At 50.5% G+C, this 25,637-nt stretch overlaps 9 protein-coding genes across 9 annotated transcripts; 4 read left to right on the forward strand and 5 right to left on the reverse strand.

The window, feature by feature from the left end:
- Window positions 1-111: 111 nt before the first annotated feature.
- Window positions 112-1,602, forward strand: CABS01_13281 (uncharacterized protein; the record flags this gene model as incomplete). The annotated part of the gene is made up of 1 exon (XM_060546625.1): window positions 112-1,602. The coding sequence occupies one exon, from the start codon at window positions 112-114 to the stop codon at window positions 1,600-1,602; it is 1,491 nt and encodes a 496-aa protein (XP_060394957.1).
- A 2,323-nt stretch (window positions 1,603-3,925) lies between these two features.
- CABS01_13282 (major facilitator superfamily transporter) lies at window positions 3,926-5,632 on the forward strand (the record flags this gene model as incomplete). Its single annotated transcript, XM_060546626.1, has 2 exons — window positions 3,926-4,181; window positions 4,287-5,632. The coding sequence occupies 2 exons, from the start codon at window positions 3,926-3,928 to the stop codon at window positions 5,630-5,632; spliced, it is 1,602 nt and encodes a 533-aa protein (XP_060394958.1).
- A 608-nt stretch (window positions 5,633-6,240) lies between these two features.
- Window positions 6,241-8,415, reverse strand: CABS01_13283 (uncharacterized protein; the record flags this gene model as incomplete). The annotated part of the gene is made up of 6 exons (XM_060546627.1): window positions 6,241-6,905; window positions 6,980-7,215; window positions 7,270-7,369; window positions 7,434-7,458; window positions 7,554-7,634; window positions 7,732-8,415. Coding segments are annotated over 6 exons (1,791 nt in total), but the record flags the coding sequence as incomplete, so codon positions are not given.
- A 2,357-nt stretch (window positions 8,416-10,772) lies between these two features.
- Window positions 10,773-11,153, forward strand: CABS01_13284 (uncharacterized protein; the record flags this gene model as incomplete). The annotated part of the gene is made up of 1 exon (XM_060546628.1): window positions 10,773-11,153. A coding segment is annotated over one exon (381 nt), but the record flags the coding sequence as incomplete, so codon positions are not given.
- Window positions 11,154-12,073: 920 nt separating this feature from the next.
- CABS01_13285 (uncharacterized protein) lies at window positions 12,074-12,718 on the forward strand (the record flags this gene model as incomplete). Its single annotated transcript, XM_060546629.1, has 1 exon — window positions 12,074-12,718. The coding sequence occupies one exon, from the start codon at window positions 12,074-12,076 to the stop codon at window positions 12,716-12,718; it is 645 nt and encodes a 214-aa protein (XP_060394961.1).
- Window positions 12,719-15,928: 3,210 nt separating this feature from the next.
- On the reverse strand, window positions 15,929-16,531 carry CABS01_13286 (uncharacterized protein; the record flags this gene model as incomplete). Its single annotated transcript, XM_060546630.1, has 1 exon — window positions 15,929-16,531. One exon carries the CDS (start codon window positions 16,529-16,531, stop codon window positions 15,929-15,931), a length of 603 nt encoding a protein of 200 aa, XP_060394962.1.
- Window positions 16,532-18,248: 1,717 nt separating this feature from the next.
- Window positions 18,249-18,884, reverse strand: CABS01_13287 (uncharacterized protein; the record flags this gene model as incomplete). The annotated part of the gene is made up of 2 exons (XM_060546631.1): window positions 18,249-18,493; window positions 18,545-18,884. Coding segments are annotated over 2 exons (585 nt in total), but the record flags the coding sequence as incomplete, so codon positions are not given.
- An 809-nt stretch (window positions 18,885-19,693) lies between these two features.
- Window positions 19,694-20,575, reverse strand: CABS01_13288 (uncharacterized protein; the record flags this gene model as incomplete). Its single annotated transcript, XM_060546632.1, has 1 exon — window positions 19,694-20,575. One exon carries the CDS (start codon window positions 20,573-20,575, stop codon window positions 19,694-19,696), a length of 882 nt encoding a protein of 293 aa, XP_060394964.1.
- A 2,737-nt stretch (window positions 20,576-23,312) lies between these two features.
- Window positions 23,313-25,308, reverse strand: CABS01_13289 (uncharacterized protein; the record flags this gene model as incomplete). The annotated part of the gene is made up of 7 exons (XM_060546633.1): window positions 23,313-23,504; window positions 23,564-23,636; window positions 23,704-24,044; window positions 24,121-24,704; window positions 24,768-24,871; window positions 24,940-25,065; window positions 25,139-25,308. 7 exons carry the CDS (start codon window positions 25,306-25,308, stop codon window positions 23,313-23,315), a joined length of 1,590 nt encoding a protein of 529 aa, XP_060394965.1.
- Window positions 25,309-25,637: the final 329 nt, after the last annotated feature.

Here is a 25,637-nt window from a genome sequence, read left to right on the forward strand (position 1 = left end):
GAGCTCCTCTTTCAGTCGTTCTTTTCTCTTACTTTCCCTTCCCTTCTCCCGATCCTCCGTTTACTTACGAAGCCTTACTCTTTGAAAGAGACATTGAGTAGAGCTGCCTCAATGCAGTCAGGAAGCAACGAGCCAGCCGCTGCGGCGGCGGCTGCTGCTGATATCACCAGCGACAACGAAGGCGCGCAAATAACATCGTCAAAGGCAAGCTTCGAAGACGCGCCGCAAGAACAGCCACCCAGCACCTCGAACTCGGGCAAAAGCCATCCGTCCGAAGACAGAGCTCCAAGCGAGGACGCCGGAAGAGACAACGGCAGCAAACCAGCTTCACAAAAGGTTCCGAGCAGACAACCATCCGTCGAGGGAACCCGGGCAGCAGTCGTCGCAGGATCATCATCGCAACAGGGAAGCCGAGCCGGATCCCAGCAGGGCAGCAGGAGGGGTTCCAACGAAGCGGCCGTGGCCGGCGGCGGCGGTACAGCCGACGCCCCGACCGCTGCGTCGGACGCGGCGATCGCCAGGGAGCGCGCGCCCGGCGACGAGAACCGTGAGGCATTCCGCGACTCCACGATCACGGCCGTCAGCGAGAGCACGGCGCAGATGCTCGGTCGAGACGGCGTGCCAAAGACCACGACTGATCCGGCGGCGGCAGGAGTCCTTGCGGGAACGGGCGAGACCCCCGGCGACGACGACGAGCTCGAGCCCCTGACAAAGTACGTCGACTGGACGGAACACATCTCCATCTCCATCGGCCCGTTTGTCATTCTCTTCTTCGATCTCGCGCTGCCGGTCTGCATCTACTACAGTTGGCTTCGCGCCCGACGAAACGATCGTCGCGCCGCGTGTCAGTCTGCCTACGACGCGGGCGTGGAATGCGGACTCCCTCCCGTCCAGACGGTTGAGAGTAGAATTCTCGGTTTTGCCATTATTGCTTTCGGTTTCGGAGAAGTGTACATCCTCATTGTGCGAGTATATCGACTCATCGCCCGCTTCGACGAGTGCGCGCCGCTGCTGTCCAAGCACTGGTGGGAGCTGGACGCCACGACCTGGGTTTACGCGCTCGGTCTGATTGCCGCCTTGGTCCCCTTTGTCTGCTCAACCACAGTTTACGAGCCGGACGTTGTCGAGTGGCTGTACCTGTACTCTCCCGCCTTCATGTTCATGGTCCTGGACGTCATTGCCTTTGCGACGTTGATCCCGATCAAGATCCCGTTCCGTATCAACTCGGACCCCAAAGGCACACGTCTCAAGCCCATCGTCTACTATGCCGCCGAAGACTTCTTCGCCGTCGACGGAGCGCAGAACAGGGAGTTCCGCAAAAGATATGTCGAGCGGTACGACAAGTCGATGATGTTCCGCAAGATGATTCTTGAGTTGACGCTCTTCTGGATCGGCGGCTGCACGGCGTACATTGGCTACGTGGCCGGCATCATTTGGAACCTGGAGTTTGAACGCGCGTTTGGCACGACGTTGGGCGTCTTGTTTGGATGGATTATAATCTGGGGTGTCACTGCGAGATTTTGGATCGAGTACGCGATCAAACGCGAGCAAAAGTGGTGGAAAGAGAACAAGGCCGAAAGAAACGCGGCCAAGCTTCAATGATCCTAGTGTTTAATCACAGTTGAGCCCTCCCTGGTGAGAGAGAGAGAGAGAGAGAGAGAGAGAGGAGACAGACGGGAGAGAAGCAGTCAGATGGTGGCGAAGAGATAGGGGAAAGGGAGTGGCTCATTACTGTAACCTAGTGTTAATAATGGCACTGCCAAGATCATGTACTTATGGAGGACGCATGGGTTCTGACTGACAAGACAAGGCACGAGAGCCTGGATACCCAGGAAAAGAAAGATACCGAGAGGGCGGATTTTTGCGATTAATAAGTAAATCATTTCTTGCTTCTAGACATTGCTCAGTGGTCTCATCAGTTTTATAAGGGTATGATCTGATTAGATCTCAGCATGGAAGTACACGATAAGTGATCTGAATAGAATCAACTCAACGTCTACCGGCACGAGGTGGCATCCATCCACCAACGGCGCTCATATCAACTACAAAGTGAGCGAAATGGCAAAGTTAACAGGTCTCCCAACTCGAGACAGCGAAGGGCAGCCTTCCTGGAAAGCCAAGCCTGGCCCAGGCTCCCAAGTTCGTGGCAGCATGGGCCGCAAGACGCACAGCGGAAGAGAGTTTTGGGACCCGGGGGCGAGTAGCTTCTGTGGATGTGTGAGAGAAAGATGGTGTGGTGTCTCGTGGGATGTCGCGATGTGATCGAGGCAGCTCGAGGCCCGCGGGACGGCGGTCGGGTCCCCCATTTCTGATTTTCTGGGGGAAGCTCTGGACTCCCGTTCGAATGAGGCGAAGAAGAACCAAGGAGGAAACCATCTCGCAACCGTTCGCAGGTACGTACTGGAGTTGTGAATGTTTCGTGGTGGCGTTGCACAAAATGGAGTTGTGCATTTTATGTAACTCCTCTGCAGCGCGCCTACGTTTCCCATCATGAAAAATCCATGTTTCTAAACGTGTCATTCATCTGTGTTGGTATTGGGGATGAACATGCTTATGCGCTCCGCGATATAATGCCGCTAGATGATGACAGCGGGTAGAGTCATAAAAACATTTATGCGCCTCACCGCAGCATCTGCTCACTCATGATAAGCGTTTATAGAGATCCTGCCTCATCAAGAGGCATTTTTTACAACACAGCCCAACATGTCCAATAGATGAAAATCCGAAGCGGCAAAAGAGGCAATCGGACGAGAAATTCGATTCACGAAATGAAGTTGGATTGGTGTTTGGGATTCGAAGTCGTCTCGAGTCTCGCTTCATTCTCATCTTTACTCAAAAGAGGGGTCTCACTCAGCTGCTCTTTCAGCCGCATCGGATGGAACTCCCCGATTCAATCTTCATCATCCAAAAGCCTCATACACTCTCCATTGAACAGCTCACACAAACTTCAGACAAATTCGCCCCAATTGACAACTTCACACAATGAAAAAGGTTGACCCGTGTGAAAATCTGCTCATCTCACAAGAGTCACCCATCAAACATGGTAATTTACTCACGGCAATCCCACCGCCAATCGCCCCCCCACTGCCTCCCGCCAAACAGCTCAACAAGTCTCCCGCGACGAGACCGAACTCGGCGGTGCGTACAATTCCCGATTGTACCCGGGGGTCCAGTCCGGATTCCCTCCCGCCCAATCCCACTAATCGGGTCTGAGCCTGGCGGGTTTTGAGAAATCTCTGCGAACTATGTAATTAGTCTGCGAGGTCTACCAATTGAAGCAAGAAGACGGCGCAAATGAGGGGCACGAGGTGACGGCTTCATCGCTGACCTTACCTTTCTACTGGGACCTAGTGTCGCTCAGCTTCTAGACGACGAATGCGACGTGCGTGGGGGGCTCTTACGAGGTTTTACAAGATCGCCTGCGAGTTTATTTCACTCATAGTCTCAGAGCTCACTCATAGTTCGTAGACAATTTCACAATGCTTGCCTTACAACTTGCAGAAGGGGGTCTAACCTATGCGGAACAAACCGCTCATCTATCGCCAAGATGATTTGCTCATGAGATCTTTTGTTTTTCACTCACTTTTAGACTCATCTCACACACACACCCTCCATTCCAGCCCAGTTCCCAAGAAGACTAAATTCTAAAATCATCGTTAGCCTTTTCCCTGCCGTTTTAATCCGCGCATCGGCTACGCCCTACCCTCCAATGACACCGCCCTAAAGACTAAAGACGACCGACGAGAGAGTTCAGCTCACTCATCCCCCCTGTCAACTCGAGACTCAACTCACTTCCTCTCCTCCAAAAGTAAACCTTTACCATCCCTCTGAAACTCGTCTCATCGCCCCCAGCATCGGGGCAAGGTGAACCCCCGCTCGTCCGCTACCGCACCGTCCGGCGTCCCAGGTGATAAGATCCCGCAAAATGAACCCCGAAAAGGAACTCCTTCCCGCCACCAGCGCCGGCCCCGCGCCGGTGTCCCAAACGCCCGGTCCCGATCCCGACGTCGAAGCCTCCCATTCCGCTCCCGGTGCCGGCCCCGATGAATCTCACCACCGTGCCGGCAACGACGACGCCCTCGCCATGGTCGGGATACACAGCCAACCCTACGACCCCTCCGTCGCCGCCCGCGCCGTACGGAAGATTGACTGGTTCCTCATACCCGCCATGATTTTTGGATGTTCGTCACACTCTCACTCTCTTTGAGTTTCTTCAAGTCTTCCCTCATCCTCTCACATGTGCTCACCACCTTCATCATCCTCGATCCATCCCTAACGCGCAACAGACGGCCTAGTCTACTACGACAAAGCAATCCTAGGCTCAGCAGTCCTCTTCGGCATGACAACAGACCTCCACCTCTCCGTGCCCCTCCCCACCGGAACAGGCGTCGACACGTCCCGCCTCTCCTGGGCAACCTCCCTCTTCTACTTCGGCATGCTAGCAGGCCTCTACCCAATGACCTACGCCCTCCAACGCTACTCCCCAGGCCGCACCCTCGGCACAATCGTAATCCTCTGGTCCGGCATCTGCATGCTCACCGCCGCAGTGACCTCTCACCAAGGTCTCTACGCCCAACGCTTCTTCCTCGGCTTCGTCGAATCCGTCATCCCCACGGGCTTCATGTGCATCGTCTCGGGGAACTACACCCAGGCGGAACAATCACTCCGCCAGAGCTGGTGGTTCAGCGCCACGGGCCTCTTCACCATCATCGGCGGCGCCCTCAACTACGCCTTCGCCCAGGTCCGCGGAGGCGACCTCAAACCGTGGCAGTACATCTACCTCCTCGCGGGATGCCTCACGTTCCTCTTCGGCCTAGCCTGCTTCCTCCTCCCCGACTCCCCCGTCTCGGCATGGTTCCTCACCCGCGAAGAGCGCTTCGCGGCAGTAGAACGCCTCCGCCACGGCCAAACCGGTGTCCGCTGCACGAAGTTCAAACCGCACCAACTCCGCGAAGCCCTCCTCGACGCCAAAACCTGGCTCGTGGCGCTGATGATGGCCTCCGCCTACACGATGAACGGCGCCGTCTCCGGCTTCGGCCCGCTCATCGTCTCGACGTTCGGCTACACCTCGCTGCAATCGATCCTCTTCCAGTTCCCCCTCGGCGGCCTCTGCTTCCTCGTCATCCTCGCGACGGGGTACCTCGGCACGCGCTACACCAACGTCCGCGTCATCATGCTCGTGACGTGCTGTCTGCCCGTGATAGCAGGCTGCGCGCTCATCTGGCGCTCTGACTGGACGCACCACGCCGCCGCGCCGGTGGTGGGCTACTCCATCACGGGCTTCTTCGGCGGGGTGGTTAGCCTCGTCATCACGCTCGGCATGTCCAACGTCGCAGGCCACACCAAGAAAAGCTTCATGGCGGGGACCATCTTCGCCGCCTATTGCGTAGGCAACATTGTCGGCCCGCAACTCGTAAAGTCGCAGAGTAAGGCATCGCACTACCCGGAGCTGTGGCTCGGGCTCATCATCTGCTATGTGATTTGCATCCTGGCGTCCGGGGCGTTGTACTACGTGCTCTGGAAGGAAAACCAGCGACGCGATGCGTTGCCTGTGGATGAGGAGGAGCGAGCCAAGCTTGCTTTTCAGGATTTGACGGACAAGGAGAACCCCTATTTCCGCTACGTGTATTAGCAAGACAATACTTTGTCTTGCGTGTTTCGAGAGAGACCATAAAGCACTCATTTGCATTGTGATCGGGTTGAGACTTACTCGTTCGAGAAGTAGAAACACCGGCTGCGGAGAACCAAGCTCACAGCCTAATGCTAATGTGGTATCAAATCACGAAATAATCAAATGTCTGCAAGAGTGCTTCGAATGTCTTCCCGATCGATCCATACATCGGGGTATCATGAATTATGCAACATGAACAGCACGTCCCTTCATGAGGATGCCCATCTAGCTAGAAATACAACCATGATAAACCATGCGCCAGAGCCGGAGCCTTCCGTCCCATTGCTTTTTGGCCGCGGTATGCCCCGTTTCCGTTCGTCATGATAGTTGGCCCAAAATGATGGTGGGCAGAGAAGTAAATACGATCAAATCCCCAGTCATGCTGTCAGAGCATGAAGGCCGGTTGCGCCGAACCATCCAAAACGCCATTCTCTATGCATGTGTCTTGTCCGAAAAAAAAATAAAACGCCGGAAAACCTGTCCATGAAAATCATTACTCCGTATCCCCTTTATATCTGCCCACAGCGAATTCCGCTTTCTTCGTTTTGGTGTAAATTGCAGACGCTCGCTCATCTGGGCGACCTTGGAGGGTTGCTTGGTAGCTCTGCCGGCATATTTTCGTCGCCACGCCCGTCGTTCAACTCTACAGGCGAGTGTATGGTGCCGGGTACTGGTGCTGGAGGAGGCGGTGGTTGCTGAGGCGGGTATCCGGGTCCTACAGTTGCGCTTCCCGGTGGTGGTGTTGGGTAAACACCTGGTAGATCCGCCTTGCTGGGCTGCATTGGTTGGACCATGGGGAACTGAGGAGACCCCATCATGCTGCCAGACTGGCCCGTGTGCTGAGGTCCAATGGGCACCTGCTGCTGGTACATGCCGTAGTTCTGGGCCGGCCAGACACCGCCTTCGGGGGGCGGTTGTTGCTGAGGTGGCTGCGGAGGCCAATTGCTGCCGGGAAAGTACGCCGGTTGGAAGCCATGGGGTGGCACAGAGTTCGGCGGAGACGGGTTCGTTTGCGAGTGCGGTGATTGTGCGTACGGCTGGCCGTAGTAGGCGTATGCGTGGGGATGTTGAGGAGGCGGGTACTGGTTGTTCCAGTGAATGTAGGTCGGAACGGCGGAAGTCATTTGCGGAGAAGCGACCATCTTGTCCCCTTCGGCCTGGATAGTCTTTTGCGAGTCGGTGGTGCTAGGTGCCTTTTCCAACTTTGCTTTACGTAACGCATGAAGAGCGCGGCCTGTCATAATCAGTCAATGGTCCTTGTCCCTCAAGGCTCTCTACCATGTCAGTAGTTAGGAGATCAAAACGTACCAAAGACACTAATGGTGATAACGAAGAGCACAAGGTTGACGACAGAAGTAGCTGTGCCGGCAAACGTAGCAGCTACGAAGCCATCGGCAAACGGCTCTACGTTCATCTTATAATATACTTCGTACTTGGGACCGAACGTCACGATGAAGGCATCGAGGGAATCAAGATCATCTGCGTGACTAGCAAGCAGGGCCATAGTAATCAACCAGAAGACGACAGTGAGTAGCTCGAGGCCGCTGCGCACAATGTTAGTAGGGGCGCTTCTCCCAGTTTGCGGGGGGGTTCCTTACAGATGCACCCAGCAGTTGTACATGACGGGAATAAACATGACGGCTACGCCAAGCCATGTCAAATAGGAGAAGGTCCAGGCGAAAGCAAACCATGAAAATGCTATGCGCAACATTAGTATTGGCACACAAGAGTAGGTAGAGGCGGGGATGGTGGTGCTACGTACGGAAACCCTCTGTACCGCTAAAGGACTGCATCGTAAAACGCAAACAGTCAGTAAAAGTGAACCAGAAGGGCGGGATCCAAGCAGAGGCCAGATCAGAGGCCAAGAGATTCTCGAACATACCGTTATCCTGCGATAGCCCGTGGCTTTCTGCATAGTGGTGAGTCCAAAGACTGTTATTCCCAACGTCGCAATGGCGAGGACCTAAGATTTCAAAACCGTCAACGTGATGTTCGTCCAAGTCATTTCGCGTACTCCGGTTTCCCTTTAATGTAGTTGGGGCTAGGAGTAGTGCCCTTACAAGCTGTGCAATCCTGACGCCTGCGATCCAAACCGGCATGGCCGGAACATGAGAGCGGTTCCTCCCATCGTTGGGCCAAATGTTCTTGGTCAAAAAAGACATGGGCGAGAATGCGAGGGGTTTAGACCCCTTGGGTTCAGGTTCGGGAGACTGGGTCCTCGTCGGCTGACCCGGTGCCTCACGAGGAGACGGGGCGTTGTCGGGCCGTCGTGATGGCGGATCGGAGGCAACAGTCTGGAGGTTGGTGAGCGGAATCGAATTGGGGTCGACCGGATCCTCGGTCGCGACGTCGTCCCTCGACGGGGAGGGGTCGCGGGGTGGTGGCGACGACGTCGTGGTGGTGAGATGGGGAGAGCGGTCGTTGTTTGTGGCTAGACTCGAACCAAGGTTGTCGTCGTTTTCGTCGCGAACAGTATGATTTTCGGAATGGGTCGATATTGGGGGCGGCGCAAGTGGTGGTGTATGAGGACCTATGTTGGGCGCGTGGAAGTATGTTTTCGCTGAAAGAAGGTTGGAGCCTGTCGGTCTCGAGGTTTTGTAGTTGGCAGCAACAGTTGCCAGAGGTCGTGAAGTTGTCGAGAGGGAAAAGGTAGGTTTGAGCTGGCGGTAAGGTGAAGCTGGCGGTGGGTGTTGGTGGTGGTGGTGGTATTGAAGGTGCTCGGTGAGGTGCTGCTTGCTGGGTACCTAGTAGCGGTGGTGTTTCTTTCGCCAATCGACGTCACAAAGGGTGGAATGGCGGAGGCTAAGGGCTGAGCGCACTGAGCAAATGTTTTTTTTCGTTCGTTCGTTCCGTTCCTCCAATGCAACAGTAACGTCTTTTTGGGACGGTCAACTGCTCGGGGGGTGTGGATGGAGGGGAGGGGAGCCTGGTACACACTGCGTACTCCGTAGAACTAGTGTACCTAGACGGTAGGAGGGGGAGGGGGGTCCCGGTCCGATCAGAGGGAATTTGGCTGGTTCGCTAGCTGGCTGGCAGGCTGGGGGACCTTGGTGCTTGGGAATCTCTGGCGTCCACTACTGTTCGGGTAGGTGTGTTTGTGTGTGAGAGAGATAGAGAGAGAGTGTGAGTGAAGAGCTGATTGTTGGTCGCTGGAGCTTGAAAGAAGGTTGGCACCGGTGGTCGGGGGCGCTGTGGCTTTTCGTCTGTTCAGGATCTGCCTTTCCTGTCTGTGTCTAGACACTTTGATGTTGACGGGTGGTGAGATGAGTTGAGTTTGCAAGGGCCCGTTCTTTGGGACGAGAGTTGACGTCTGGTCGTCTGCGAGTGGTTTGCTGCTGGTCTAGGACTCTACCACAGTAAGGTAGTGCCGGGTGGTGGGAGGGAGCGGAGAGTATCGGCAGGTTTCCTGTCAATCCTGTGTCCCAGTACGGAGTACTACTGTGTTCCTCTTGTTGATCTGATCTGGGAAAAGGCCGGCAAATGAATGGGTGTGTGGGCAGATGGAATGGGGATGGGGGATGGGGATGATGATGGATGTGATGGGGAAGTGGTCAATGGGTAATAGGAAATTGGGAGCACGGCTTGGGATTGGAGGGCGAAGGAAGATGGATGGATCATGGACCAAGAACCAGGACCTTGCCGTCAAGGATTCGAGATACACTATCCGTACATGCTGTGGTAGTATACGTACAAGTACTCCGTAGTAAGGTTGGTAGAGGTTAGGATGGAGGCAGATGCGAAGAGGAACAGACAGGAACGAAGCTAATCCATCTTGAGGTACTGAATAGGCACATGGATGGATAGACATGGTACTGAGCGCAGTAGGTAGGCAAAGGCGCCGAGGAAAAAACCTGATCTGAAGAGAAAAACGGCTGCGGCTCGCTATGCTTTGGGCGAATGGACGGATTGGAGGTGGCCAGGCTTTGCTTGTTTGTTCCGTCACCAGCTTAGGTACTGAAGCGTGTCTCCGTACCGTACCTTCTGTGCAGTACATAAAAGATGAAACGGAACACCGCTGCCGGCCGTCAACAGACGGAGAGATAGGCTCACTGTCTTTCGAGTATCCGTATTGGGTTGTGCTGGGCATGGCATCCAACAGCAACACAAAAAAAGTGGCCGGGGAAAGAGAAAAAAAACCTGGAGCCACAGACTTCAATGACGAGAAGTGGATGATCCAATCATCAATCGAAGATAAAAGCGGGTTCCACCAGACACAGCGCCAAGAACAAATGCCAAGCTTCCACGAGGGCCAACATGCCAAGAGGAAGGAGGGGGGAGGGGGGCCTTTCTTTTGCTGTCTCTTGCTCTTTTTTATTTCTCTCCATCTCTCTCTCTTTCCCAATATTCTTCTCTCAGGGAAATACATCGACGAGGTACCTGATCTAAGGTCAGATGCCTAAGGTAGTCAGGCACGTGCCAGGTATACTATCATGGCATGGTGTCTCGAATGGCAAGAAACGAGCAATGCAACTGCCCAAAACCAAAGACACAAAACACAATGTGGAAGGAAGCTTGGGAAGAAGTGAAGGAAGTCGGCGGGGAGGAGGAAAGGCGGCCGTTGTCATTGGACTAGCGTCACCGCATGCCCCGCAACGCCAAGCGGCTGGCTGAATTGGGACGTCATGATTCGATAGCCAAACCCGCCTCTTGTGGCAAGTATCTTTTCGGCGTGATCTGTAGCGTCAAGTACTTTGAACTTTCCATCGTTCCTGCTTTCCCGCCTTACCTCTGACTTTCGGGAAAATTCAACGAACCGCACTGAGGAGACGGCCGCCCAATCACCAGACGGACGCATCCTCGGGAGTACGTATCTTTCCGGGGCTAGGAACACCCGGCATTCGACCGTTCACTACTCCAGGTACGTACCTGGCAAGCTTCAGCCGTCTGAGCGTATGATCTTCTCTGCCGCTGTCACCGTCAATTTGCACCTTGTTTTTCCATCTTTCCGCCTCAATTCCTCAATCCTGAGCTCCGCGGTCCCCGTTAAGATACCTTACTGATACTCACCGACACAACTCAATCAGCCTCGAGCATTCAGCATGATCGATATCCGTCCCCCCGAATTCCAACAAAGCTTCCATAATCCACCTACTCAAGGGCCAAGCACTGCCCCCAACATCCGGAAGAAGCTTCAGGTCGCTCTCCATCCCGGTCTGTCATCAAATCCGCTCACCATCAAGCCCATGTCCCGCCTCTGCAGAAGCAATACCCATGGCCCATGAGGTGGATGGAGGAGGGGTGGGCCGCATCGATAGGGTCCCGGTCGTGTGCTTCCAAGACCTCTCTCCGCCCAATCATCCTCCATCTCATCCACCCAGCGCCGCCCCAAACGGCATCGCTTTCTGTCCAGGCCTCTGATCACCGCCCCAGTGTGGCAGAGCCATGCACCCGTGGCACAACCACCGACGCATCATGGATCGATGGATACGCAGTACGGACTACGGAGCACACGACGATATCGCGCCTCCAGACTTTCCATTGAAGGCATTCCCTTCTTTTCCGCCCGTTGTCAACCATGTCTCCGCTGCGAACCCCGTTGCTTCGACTTGGTTCGCCGCCACAGACTGAGAAAGTACTTGTTACGGCGTTTTTGCGGACCAACCCAAATTGCGCTCAATGTTCCTCGGGTTTATCACGCGGCGAACCTCTTCTTCCATCGTTCCCGATACGAAGTTTGTCTGGCGCAGTGTATCCGTACGGAGTTCAGAGTTCGGATACGCTTGCAGATACCTACAAATACGGTCAATTTGCCCAAGAAAGCCGCCAAGCACGAGAGCCATCGCGCATGCGCTTGGATTGCTCGCCCTCGAAGACGTCCATTCAGGCTCTTGCGGCTCCTTTAGACACCACGCCACGCCCAAACACCATGTTATTCGCACCAGCACGGATACTACCTAGTGATACCACGATAATCGATAACACCCTATCCCGTAGCACGATGCTTTCTTGCAAATCTCTCTGTGACTGTCACCTCACAAAGCGGTGGAGAGTCAGCAAGGCACATAACCTACACTAGCACACTAGATGCTGTGGGTGTGGCACCAGAGAGGCGCAAGAGGTCGGGGTGGTGTCCATCATCAGCACCTTTACTCAACGTCTTAGACATGCCTGCCAAGCGGAGAAGAAGAACGTTTTGTTGACGAGAGCCTGGCCGGCTCTGCTGCATTGCCTGCCACAGAATGATTGATATTCTTCTTTTTCTTTTGTGGCTCAAACGCCATGATTTCAGCACTTTGTCACGTACCGGCCCAGATGGCACAATTTGTTATGCCTTCAATCAAACACCAACTGACGAGCTCTTTGGGTTTGTAGCAGAGAATTGGCTACTCGTCACTCACAACTCCTGAAAGCTTGAGATTCCGTCGGTTCCGCTGCGCTGCCCACGCCTGAGGGGACCGGCAAATGTCAGCAGGTCGGTCTTTACCCGGCCGTCTATCGGAGTCTCTCACCATGGTGCGCGGTGTATATCTCTTCCCCACGACCCCTCAGGCTCTTCGTTCTCGTCATGGATCGGTGGACCCTACAATCCACAAAATCAGAGGTTGTGCCGCCGGGTCAGCGAGGATAGACAGGCCATTCGCTGGAAACCTTCCGCTCCTGTGTCGAGCCAGGCAAGGGATGGGGAGGTGCAGCGAATTGGCCATAGGCCTCAGGAAGACCATTGTCGAAAACGGAACAAAGCGCTGCAGCAGGATGCAGACGCAGGTCACAGGTTGCAGTGGTGTGCAACATTCTCGCACTGGACAGGTCTGCGACTCTCCGCCAAGGTTCAAGGTCAACCATTCCGCCAAGATCGCAAGAGAGCCACCGGATGGAAAGGAAAAGCGGGGGTTGGGCCCTCCAGGAAGCGTGCAAGATCTTCCTGCGTCTCCGCCAGAGGCCTCCGCTTCAAAGGTCACTCCTCTCTCGGGCACGCCGTCTCCTCCAAAGGCCAAGACTTCTGCCCAGCACTGTGGCACTCTCCCAACATCTCCACGTATTCCTCGAATCCTCTCTCAGACTCCGTATGGATACGTCCAGCCAGACTCTCGATTTCTGGGCGTTTGAGCCAAGCTCTGCTGCATTTGTCGCCGATGGATCCCCCCCTCTGGCCACCGTCTTGACCGTCTTGTCGTTCCGTCTCGCTGCCTCGAGAGGTTCCAGATGCTCGATTTCGGGCCCCATGCCCTCCCCTGACTCGGGCCTCCGAGTACCCCTCCACGGCTCCGGTTGACGTTCAAATGAGGCCGGCGCTGTCTGCAGTACCACAGGCACAAGGTCGCGGTTCCTCATCACAGGCACCTGCCGATCCAACGGGCTTGGGCGTGGCATTCAATGGCATCCCGACCTCGCTTGCAATGCTGCCATGATGATAGCATCGGTGCGGAACACCCAATCTCATTACCCACAACCCGTTGTCGAATTTACCGCCTCCCCAGGTGATCGGGTCGGAGCACGTCCCCTGCCACCCACAATGACGAAATGGTTCATTTCTGTCCCGTTACCAATATGAGCGAGCAGCGATCGCAAGCAGGCCAACAAGCTCACGTCTCAAGCTCCATGCGGCTGGCGAGAAAGAAGGCATTGAAAAGTTTTGGGACTATTAGTGAAACGATTCAGCAGGCAAACACCCTTCCACCGCCAATGATGTGTACTTGTATTGCAACCTTTTTGCAGCAGCGTAGAACTAAACATACCACTGCCCCGCGCGCCAAGAAATGCTACGACCAGCGCAACGACGCACAGGAATCCGGGCACCACACCGGCACTTGATCGCTTTCCACGTCCACCTCTAAATGGTATACCAACATCAGAATGAACCTTGTGTGCGCGAGCGCTGCTTGTCTTTCTGTTGCCCAGCCGCCGACCCAACCCTAATCTGATTCCTGGTTCGATGCCTTGCTCGCCAGCAATGGTGCTCGTCGTGGGAGCTGACCGGACCATGGACCAATACCCCCGAGATAGCCCGGTTCACTCGATTAAGCTTAAGGTCCAGACCAGGAACCTCAGGCGCTGGCAACGGCAGGCATTTTCCCAACCCCTCGCTTTCATCGCGGAGTTATCCCGAGCTTCCGAAGTGTTCTGCTCGTCCGTACCTGATCCCAGGTAATTGGACAAACGGATTTTGCTACTTGGTATTGTCTACCTCGTTCTCGGTTCATATACTCACCATCGTTTCACCGTAGAAGCGAAATCGGAAGCGCGGAGTTGTCTTGAACAACTTCTACGACCTCAGCTTAAGTGCTACAGCCTGAGATCCAGCGATCTCAAGGTACAGATAGGTAGGATCAGTCGTTTGACTTTTGTTGAGCATTTCCGTGAGATACTGAGCATAATTGCTGCCCGAAATTTGTCATCCTGGATGACTCCGGGAAGTCGAATCATGTGCCTTGTCCAAACACCCACCGCAAGTCTTGGCACGCACTGATATGGCCCGTCGAGCAAATCGGAATGTAATCGCTCGGAATTTTGCAGGATTAAGTCCTTTTGCAACTATCGCGCCATTTTTCTGCCAGAACACAGCGAGTTACCATGGTTCGAATATAGCTTGTTGCTATGGAGCATCAAAGCAGATACGGATGATACATCAATGTTGAGCAGTGGGTTTGACTCAATTTCTGCTCTTCACCCAGCCGTGCCTCGCAGGCTATTTGTCGCGGGATGTGGGTGAACCGAGTTAGTCCATCACACTGACCATGATATCTGGAAATTCCTTCAAGTGCCAGCCCTACAGGGCGCATTAACTCTGTTGGGCAACGGAATGCTTCCGAGATGAACGCCTCCGCTATCAGCCCCAGATGCCGTCCGCTTCACTTTAATCTTCTATCACGCCCCAATGTAAATGCTGAGATTCGGGCACAGGACTAAAGCAGATATGGGTACATGCGAACTTGTACGCATACTGGTACCTGAATCGTGCGCGTACTTGACTCACAGATCCGCATCGCGAGATTTGCCTGTATCCTCAGTGACCGTAAATGTACCTATCTCGGTGTTGAACAGATACTATTGTTTTAAAGATCTGGCATAGAGTTTGGTACTGCATGATCCGTGATGTGATTGTGACGACGGCGAATGGGGCTCTTGCGAACATCTTGGCCGATCAGCGGCGGAGATAGGCCAAAGAAGCAATGGATCAATTTGCTGTATCTTCCCTGGCTTTGGAACGATCAACTCATTCGGTGCTGCCGATTCGGACTGCACCTGCCTCAGTCTATGTCACCTGGCTCTTGGATATATCGAGTCTGAGCAAAGTTCGAGTAAGGAGCATGGCGTGCGGGTGTTCTCGGTGCCGTTCCGACTCTGGCCTCGACCTCGGGGCTTGCGATGAAGTAGAGCAACTACCGGGACGATGATGGTGCGGCTGCTGATGAGCTGGGCGGACTGGACTCCATGGTTGGTAGAAGTTTTACGGAAAGATGCATGTAAACACGATGGCATGATCCCTGAGATTGTAGAACCGGGAAGTGTAGTGAATGCTTTTTAACTAGATCTGTCGCAACTGTAACCTCGACGCTTCTAGGAGAGATATCAGAATCATTTGATGTTGTCCGCTGAGGCAAAGTATGGCACTGATGCCCGGAATTACAGGATTTCTTCTTAGACATCATGTCCTGGGTGTTCAGTACGACGAACTTGTCAGTGTTCTTCTGTCCCTGTCAGTGTCAAACTTGAACTTTTGCCATGCTCGCTTGAGTGTCTCGATGCTGTTCTCCTTCGTCGCGAACTGACGATAAGTAAGTATTGTTCGGCCTCATTTGTAGCATCGCATCTCTATTGACGGCATAGCAGATGGCGATCTTGTGTTGTTGGGATAATATTTTCATCTTGGCTATTTCCCTCGTGGCGTATTTTCCGAAATTGAACATAGAGCTTAATAAAATGCTTGATCTATCTTTAACATGTATGAACCCCTGGACGTATCCGGGCAGCAGGTAGGACAGTGGGAATGAGATATTTTAGCCTAGGGTGCAGTGACAAAGAAAGCCGCACGTAAGAGGTACGATATCGAAGTATGTTTCCAGAAGAAGGATATGTGGTAGCTAAGTCGTACTGAGACATGAAGCGAAGATGATTGAATTAAAAGGTGTACTGGCGGAATCGTAAACCCGGTCATGAAGATAATCGAAGCATAACACAATATTAAAGATGCTGGCTAAGTCCTACATTGTTCAATCTCATTTCTCCCAGCCGTGGCCAATCATTATCCGTTCAAGTCCAATATTCATATCCATGTCTCGAATACCGACCGTTGCCCTCACCCATTCCGAGTAAAGCTCAAGAAGTGTAGACGTTTACGGTGGCTTTCAATAGGTTGCTGAGGGTGGCAGTCACGCCGGTCAAACCAGACTGCGAGGCAGTGTCGATGTAAGGCGAGAGAGCAGCCCCGAGACCACCGAGATTCGTCGAGATCAGCTTGAGGTAATCGGTCTGACCAAGCGGAGCCAACGACGCGACAACGCCAGATGTCTTTGCCTTGCTCAACAGATCCGTGACCGTCTTGAGCGCAGGCTGGATTTCGTTTGTGAGCTTGTTGACGATGGCGGTCGAGTCGGTCGAGTTGAGGGCCAGGGTGAGGGCCTTTGCGTCGAGCAAGGTGGAGGAGGAGGCCGAGTTGAGGCCGATTGTGTTTAGGAGGACCGCGGGGAGCTTGAGGATGTTGGCGACGCTGAGGGTGTTGCCGGTGGTGTAGTCGAGGCCGTTGAGGGTTGTTGTCAGCTTGAGGATGGAGCCTTGGAGGGTGTCGAGGTTGGCGATGATGCTTGCGCCGGTGCTTGATTGGGAGGGGAGGTTGCCGAAGGGGAGGAAGCTGAGTGGCACTGGGGTTGCTGAGGATACCGAGAGGGCGGCGAACCCGGCGAGGAGGGAGGAGAAACGCATTGTGGTGTGTTTGTGAGGTTGATGTTATGTGAGTAAGTGAGATGGATGTTGTCCTGGGTAAGGTGAAGGGGGCACAGGCGAGAGTATCTTTATTAATGCTTGTCCAAGGCTGTTGCTGAATTGCTTGAGGGCTGGGAGTTCTCCTAGACCGAAGGAGGCCGCAACGTCTGTATTTATTCCCATCTAACCTCAGCCAACATCCTCGCCATTTGATGTCACACAACTCGTCCCTCCGCTTTTCCTCTTCTTCAGCTCAACCTCCTCCGTTGACGAAATCTGGCCCGCCCAAGACAAGTCTATCCGAGACATGTCCTCCTCGCTAAGAGAATGTCTCACCGCCGCCGCCTCTGGAAGGGTAGATCTCGACCAGAGGCAGACACCGACTAACCCGAATCTCGGGAGCCTCAAGCCACGGAGCTAAACCCGCATCGCAACAGTTCTGCGAGGAAAGAGGAAAATGATTGGCCTGCTACGCAAGAGGCGAGCAGGGAAACCAGTGACCGAACCGGTCCTCCCTTCCTGTGAGAGAGCCTGCAGCGCCGTTTCCGGGTGTGACGGGGCGGAGGGAGCGGACGCGGGCGGGCTGCTTTCGGACGGCGTCGTCAAAGAGCTATGCTTATAATGCGGGGCCCACCTGTGTTTTTCGGTTCAGCGTTAGTGTGTGACCACACTTGACTGCAGCTGACCAATGTCAGAACAGTGATGATGGGCGTGATGGTGGCTTGAGGCTTGGGATCTGGATATTAGTGGAAGTTTTTTCGTACGGGCGGAGGATGAGATGGCGGGACAGGGCAGGGGATTCAACCCAAGAGGGCGCTCAACACCAGAGGATTTTTATAGTGTTTAGTATAGAGAAGACCTGTTACGACCTAACGTGTATAACCCAGAGGCTGGCCTATTAGTGTTACGACCTAATACATATAATAAGGCTAGGGCCTGCCCCACAGAACCTACGGCGGCTACTTTACTATATATATAAAGACAAACTTAGGGTGACTCCTCTCAAGATAAAAGAATTATAGATAAATTATATAATTATAATTATATAACAAAATAAAACACAAATACTAATGAAAAAAATAAAAATAAATCTTTATATAAATTAAATAAATAACTATTAAATAAAGAGTTAAATAATTATAAATAAAAGAATTATAAGATGTATTAAAAAAGTTTATATTTAAATAAACTTTAATTGAGCTCGAAAATAGGTTTTTATAGCTTATATAATAATTAATTAAATATTAAAATTTATAATTATTTTTAATATTCTTATTAAGAACTCCTTTTATTATAACTATAGTTTATTATTACGTAGTTGTGAACTTTACAAGAGGGAAAGTTAAAAAAGTAAAAAGAAATCTAATAAAATAGTCTATTGAGACAGTAGGAGTATTTGTTAATACTATAGATTGATACTATATAATCGATATTAAGAACTCCTGAGTAGTTAATAAAGGCAGAAGATTAAAATAAATAGTTAGTTATTAAAGTTTTATCTGTTTAATAACTAATAAATATAATTTTTAAAAAGCTATTTAAAATTATAACGCTACTTATTCAATACTTATCGATTTGGTATTTATTACTATATTTATTATAACTAACTAATGAAAATACGTAAATTATTCTAATTCAAGAAATATATTCTATGAAAAACTAAATAAGTAATATAACTCTCTAAAAGTCTTGTTTATAAGAATTAAGATACTTCTGACTAAATATATATTCTTTCTAGATCCTCGCGCCGTGAGTCAGATCGCCTATTAACGACAATCGCACGCGACTTCTCACGCTTCCATTGATTGACAGAGTCACTATCGATCGCTAAGTCCGGCGAGTTTGCTCCAAGCTTGCCAGAGATTTTAGCAATCAGTGCGCCAGCCTCAGTCCTTCCATCCGGCTCCGTCCAATTCAAACCTCGAGCCACTTGTGTCCAGTTAACATCAGCATCTCCTGGATCTCCCAGCAGATCTCTTGGCGAATTCCCCGGCGGATCCCTCAGAGGTTCGCCGTCTTTTGCTAGACGTGCGAATCCTTCCGATAGTTCTATCCACATTCGAAAAAGCCGATGCTCATCCCCCAATATGGTAGCCTCTTCAAGGACAACATTGTGGTCCTTCTTCGCCTCCCAACGCGCCTTCCCATCTACGTACAAATATCTCTTGGTTACTCTGCAATTAGAATTTTGGCGCAGAAGCGCCACCGTGAAATGGACTCGCAATTTGAATCGATCTTCGCCCCTAGGGAGAATTTTATCACGTTTCCCATGTAGCGCGCCGAGAGACAACGCCCAAGGAATTCTCCACAAGCCGGTCAAAGACTCTTGAATTAATCCTGGAATGAAAGTTAGCGTGCTTGTTCAGTTATAGACTAACAATCTTACCTGTAGTTCCCGAAAAGTGTTTAAGTTCTATGCGTGGCTTTTGTATTGCCGGAAACCTGGACGTTCCAGGCGCGGCTTTTCTTCCTCGACCTAGAAAGGAGCGTCCAGGCCGAACTGGGAACATAAATTGAAACAGGGCTTCCTCATCAAACTTCGCCCGAGTGTTTTCTTTGATTTTGGCCACCACCCAAATAAGGGAGACCGTAGAAAGGCCAACATCAAAATTTCCGCCTCCGATATCTGAGTGACAGCCAGCAAACGCGCACTGAAATATCTTCGTAGAATCGTTAGCACTCGCGGTCCACTGCCTCGGCTCGAAGCTTCTGCGTTTCTCATCCAGAGCTAACGCAAAAATGGCATTCTCGACACTCCCCGGCACTTCTTTGTTGACGAACGAAAATCTCTCTGGCCATAGCCTGACTGGACTTCCAATAGCGCTCACGGAGTCCCATTCAGCAAGAACCTTAATTTTCGTCGTTTTCCGGAGACTGGCGAGGGCTGTCAACTTCTGGGTTAAGTCTCTCCCCAGTTTTACTTTCTTGTCACCGTCAGCCCTGCCCCATTTCTTCCATGACTTGAAAAGAGTTCGGAGGAACGGAAGCCCTTTACGGCGCAATAGTCCAACCTTGTCGATAAAGTTAGCCAGGCATCGGACTGTAAAGGCGCCTCGAGAAAATCCGGTAAGGATGATTTCGTCCAACCCCGATGCAAAGTTGAAGTTGTTACAAATGAAGCAGTAGGCGTTGAGGATGTTCGATGTCAGCCCTCGAGGGAAATCAGCATACTCGATTCGCACCACAGGCTATTTTGATAGAGACGGTACCTTTTCCTGTGAGCCCGGAAAAGCCACGTTCGATATTGAGCGCGGTTTGACCGCCTATACCACTAGAGTAGTAGACGATTTGCCGAACAAGACCGACATAAGTATTTTCCTGTTCTCCATGCTCTCTGTATAGTTCTGCTCCCTCCACCAGCATGTTGGTGTCGCGGCCCAATCGGTCGACGGCTCGCGCAAGCTTCGCGACATTTGTCAAGGGTGTCATCGTGCCTGAAGCATTCTGCCACGTGCCATCACAGCAGATGAAAAGTCGCTTCTTCTCATAACCTTCGATGAGTTTTCTCAGGCTCTTTTCGTCTTTGTGGTCATCTTCATGTCTAACATGGGTTCTGTCTTCGGTATGGCCAGCAGGCCTCACGTCATTTTCGTCGCTGGAGTAATCCTCATTTCTAATATAAGCTTTGTCATCGACATGGCGAGAAAAGACTCTGGCGGGGTTCCGGTTCCTTTCGTTGCTGCGATAAAGCTCAGGTCGCCTCTCGTAATCACTCTCTTCAGGGCACTGATCGAAGTGAACACGGACTTTGAGCTTGCGATCTTGATGGGAACCTGCATCGTTCGCTTGAGGTTCCGGCACAATCCGTTCCAACTCCTCGTCGCTTGAGGGAAGCGGTGACGATGGTGCGTCGTGGTATTCAGATACAGGGGAAATGGACCCAGATGTGCCAGAACCGCACTGGTGCCCTGTGTTCCGACTACGGCTGGGTGATCTTGATTGATCCCCTAAGCCGTGACGATATATGGTGATAGGACGGTGCCCACGGCGTATATCACTTAAAAAGGCTTGTCTGTCCTTGTCTCTGGCCTGTGAACGGGACATGTTGAAAGTTGTGAAGGAAGACGCGGACGACTTATGAGAGATAGCCAGATAGGTCTAACGAGTCAACACAACCCGAGAGATAAGTGTACCAAATTCTTGGCCTTCATGCTGCCTCGGCAATATGTGGAAGGAGAGCAGCTTTATACCTTTGAAAGGCAACCAAGCAGCTGGTTCCTTTTCCCAGTCAAGTCAAATCATTTCAAATCCGGCTCGCCAACTCTTCTCCCGTAAGCTTTCACAACGTTTTAACCAGTCAGGTGTTTACTTTTGATATGATGAACTGCATGAGGTGCCATATACATTGGGTGAACTCGCATTGGCCAAGATCAGGCTGCGTCCGAACCAGGAGTTGTGGGTCCATGATGCTAGCACTCGACCCAATGCAAGACCGACACGTTTAACCACCTTACAAATTAGTCCCATGCCTCTGCAGCACAAACTACATGTTGTATAACCCGAGGACATTGAATACACCTCACCCTGCGGGATTTTCAATAGTCCCAACAAGAAGCGACCAATCGTACTAGGTTCCAAGATTCAGCTTCTGCTCAGGCAATCTCATGTTTTGATAGATCAGTGCAGATCCCCTGCAAACATCTCTCCAAACAGGGTTTAATTCCGACGTTTCAAGAGTCTTGATTCGAAGCTTAGATGCGAATCAACCCAAAACGCAGGTGCCATCCTCATAAGCCACTGTCCACCAGAAGCCCTCAAGTCTACTTTTGTCTTTAGCTCGCAAGACTTCCTCAGCCATGATGTGCTCCTCCGGTGTCATCGAACCATGGTCGCTGTCTCAGTTCTTATAAATCAAGAGGACGTCTCGAATGAAGTTCGGATCTAGCTATACCACTGTTTAACTCCATCGTTTTATATTACTAGAGGATTACTATAGTATATATAGACGCTACCCTACCCTCGAATTCCGTACTATTTAACTTTAACTTTTTTTATAAATTACCTATCCTTTTTTCTATTCTACTCTCTCCCTCGTTAAGGGATTATTAAAATTATAATTTTAATAACTTATTAATAAACTAATATTACTATTTAAAAATAAATAACTTATATTTATATATAAGTACTAAAAGTCTTATTATTATAAAAATAATAATAAATATATTAAAATACTTAAAAAAGCTTTTTAATAAACTTTTAATATTATTTAAAATAATAATCCTTAAGCTATAAAAGAAAATTAAAATACTATATTAATATAATTTTATCCGTTTTATTAATATTAATAATACCCTTTTTAATATAAAATATATTAATAATACTTTATAATTATATTATTATACTTTATAAATTATACTTAATATTAATAAGAATTTTACTATTATTTTTTAGTTTATTTTTTAGTTTTTTATTAAAGTTATTATTATAAAGTTAGTTTAATTATTAATATTTTAATAAGTATTTTAACTTAACTTAGAGACTCTTATAGCTCTTAAATATAGGCTTTTAAAAGACTTATAATTAGACTTTTTATTTATTATAAATAAAACTATTATAATTAAAATTATAATACTACTTATAAACCTTAATAATAAATAATTAGTAATATAGTTATTTTTTTTATAATAAGCTTAAAAAAGTATTTTAATTTAAATATTAAGTAAGTATTATATTGTTTTATTAAAACTATATTCTTATACTTATAACTTAGAAAGAATTAACTTTTTTCGATAATAAGGTACTTAGGATCTAGCTATACAGAAGGGCTTAACGTTAGTATGGTTAATAGCATTTAGTTGAGTGAAGAGACCCGGTCTGATTTCGCCAGGACGGATAGGTTGTTATTACCAGTACACATAAAGGATGGATTTGAGATGAAGCAGCCCTAAATCCAGTAGATAGAGAGGTGTAGTGAATATAAGGAGACATCTACGTGTCACTAAAAGGAGGAAGGTAGTTTTTGGAGGCTAGAACTATCAAGGTTGACGCCGCTTGGGATCACATACCACGAGGGGAATGAACCATTCGGCTCGCATAAGTAATTTACCTGACAGGAGTCTCTCTAAGAGAAAGAATAAAATTAAGAAGATAAAATAGCGGACCAACGTCACACAGCCTAGGCTTTAACCACGCCATTGTAATGACTTTCAATGAAAAATTGAAAATCCTTCCCCAATATGAACTTTTCACATACTAACATTGCAAAAAGAGTGGCACAGCTCATCGAGGCAGGACTCTTCTAGCTCTTTCAGCAATGGATCGAGGACCACGACTTCTTCGTACTGTGTACGAACGCGAGCGAGGTACTCGCAAGGTCGTTTGCGGTTGCACGGTTATTGTGTGACGGAGGAATGGCTTCCTCGGCTATCGGGTTCCCGAGCGGTTAGGTAATCGAAAATCGAGGCTAAGGAAGACGTCTTTCCTTTTGCGATGCTGTGATTAAGGGTCCTTCGTCACCTCGCAGAGGTCGGCACATTCCTCGGAGTTATGCGAGTAGTCCATCTTGCTGTGAGTCCAGGCCACGGCCCGAACCATCACAGGCAGGCCTAGACCGGATCGAGGAATGTTACTAGTAAGGGACGTAATGCCCGTTGCGAGCTCTAAGCTATCTTTTGCTCTTATGGCCGTAGTGTAATTTTACGCTTGGGCTAAGTCGGCTAGTTTGGCTCTTTGTTCAGTTTCCTCGATTCCTAAAGATCTCGGACCCTTTCGCTGACCGTGGTGCACAAAATGACTGTGGCACCTCCTACTTTAGGAAACCTTTCTCATATTTGTTGATCCATCAGAGGGCGATGACTTCGACGTGACTCTGCCTTTTCTTTTCTTCTCCCACCTGATTCTTGACGTCCTCCATGTCCATCCTTGCAACCTTTGCCTCATCGCCGTCGAAGACTATGGCGACTTCTTCCAAAGTGAGATTCTTTGTTTCTGGGTAGAAGAAATACACGAACAAGAGATAGCAAAAGTCCAGGATCTTACAGACGGATCAGTTGAGGCACTTATGGAGCTAACCACAAGGCGAGGATCACTTACAGTGTAGAACATGGCCAGTGTCCATGCATGACCGGCTGCTGTGAACTTATCCCAAGCAATGGGGTTGGTATAGCTGAAGAACGCGTCGCATATCAGCATTGAACATGAGCTTGGGAGCCTTACTCATTATGTGATCTCACCTTCCTAGGACGATCAACCCCTTGACAAAAATGGTTGATATGACGCCGGCCTTCGCCCTGAGACTGTATGGCATGATCTCCAATGCGTAGGCTGCCATGACCCCGGTCCACGCGATCTGATACGAGAGACTGAAGAGCCAGATGAAGGCGATTTGGGGGTAGCCAAATCGGGCAAGGTCGTGAGTACGCTCGAACTGGGAGCTAATGATGGTCCATCCCATGTACATAAGCACCATTCCCGTGGTGGCTGTGAGGAATAGTGGTCTTCTACCAAATCGGTCTATGCACAATGAGAAGGATACCGAGACGACGAGAGACAAGAGTGTCTGGCCGCCACTGAGCTGTTGGGTTTGGAAATGAGCCGTCAGAATGCTTCAAGATGGAGGTTTATGATCAGTGAGGTAGATAGATACTCACCAGAACCTTGTTTGTCTGATCGCGAATGCCAGCACCCTCGTAAATCTTATTGGCGTAGTTGGAGAAGAGATTTGTGCCGCTGTACTGAGACACCATCGCCAATGAGATCAACAAAACAACCCTATACCTATTGCCCGCAGTCCGAACAAAGTCGAAGTAGCTGCTGGACTTTTTATCCTGGAACTCAAGAGCCAAAGTCTGTTTCATCTCTCGAAACTCAAATACCACTGTCTCATTTGTCTTATCCCCATTGCCGTGGTACGTGGATAGCATGTTTTCAGCGTCCTCGTAACGCTCCTTGGCAACTAGCCAGCGAGGTGACTCCGGGATCCAGTAGATGAGCGAGAGAACCAAGATGCCGGGGAACGCCTGAAGTATGGTGAGCGATCTCCACGACCAGTCGCCCATGATCCGGATAGTCGCTAGGGCTAGCCAGGAACAGCTGGTCGATCCGACTCCGTACATGCAGTTGACGATGGCAGAGATCTTGGCCCGGTGCTGAGGGTGCGCGATCTCGGCTATCAGGAGACCGGCGCCGTTGAATGAGCTTCCGAAGCCGAGAATGAAGCGTCCGGCCATATACACTTCATGCAAGGATCAATACCCGGACTACTCAACAAAACCTGCGACTCAAAAGGCTGACTTACTCCCTTCGCTGTTTGATAAAGCTCCTATGAAAGCGCCGATGGTCTCTATGACGCAACCGATAATGATGGGCATTTTTCGGCCGTACTTGTCTGCAAAATATGGGCTATGTGAATCTGGGTTTAGCAGAAGTCTCACACTGGACCGCAGCTTGAGTCTTGTGGTCACACTCACACCATCCAGAAACTGGAAAGAGATCCGACATCGAGAATGGCAACGATGAGGCCGAGTCTTCCCCCTGCAGGATGATTGAAGGAACTTTGCCACTGATCCATGACTTGTGAAGTGTTCATAAGCTTCCTGCATCCCTTCGTCATGAGTATCTTGTTGTGCACTGGTGTTTTGGACTCCATGTGCAAGAGAAGGAGCTTACGCATCGAAGCCTGTCGATGCAGACATCATCATCAAGACACCACACCAGAAGTACAACTTCCTCAGTCCAGGGTCCTTCCACCACGTAACTGGTTCGAATTCAGGGGCCTCAGACCGGGCCGCTTGCGCCTGTGCATGTTTGGCGTTGCGATTGAAGATATTTCGGGCCATCTTGCCACGAATTCCAAGTAAAGAAGGTGAGTGCTAGAGCAAATGATACAACGTATCGATCCCATATGTTCATCCGTAGAAGAGGGTCATGGGAGTTTGCTAGCATTTAAGCTCATGGAGTCGACGATCTGTTGGTCGTGACCGGATGGTAATGTAAGAAGCTGAGACAGCCGGACGCTAGGACTGCCGTAACCTTAAATCATCAGAGCATTCCAAAGTTTGTTTGATGTGCTGTTTTCTCACAAGAAGATGGAAGATGATACATGGGCGAAGATAATTGAAACTGAGGAGTCACGGGAACAAGGGTCAACCCTGTGCGTACTTCGATC

This window comes from Colletotrichum abscissum (assembly GCF_030869225.1).
Source record: "Colletotrichum abscissum strain IMI 504890 chromosome Unknown Scaffold_44.1, whole genome shotgun sequence".
NCBI classification, from domain to species: Eukaryota; Fungi; Ascomycota; class Sordariomycetes; order Glomerellales; family Glomerellaceae; genus Colletotrichum; species Colletotrichum abscissum.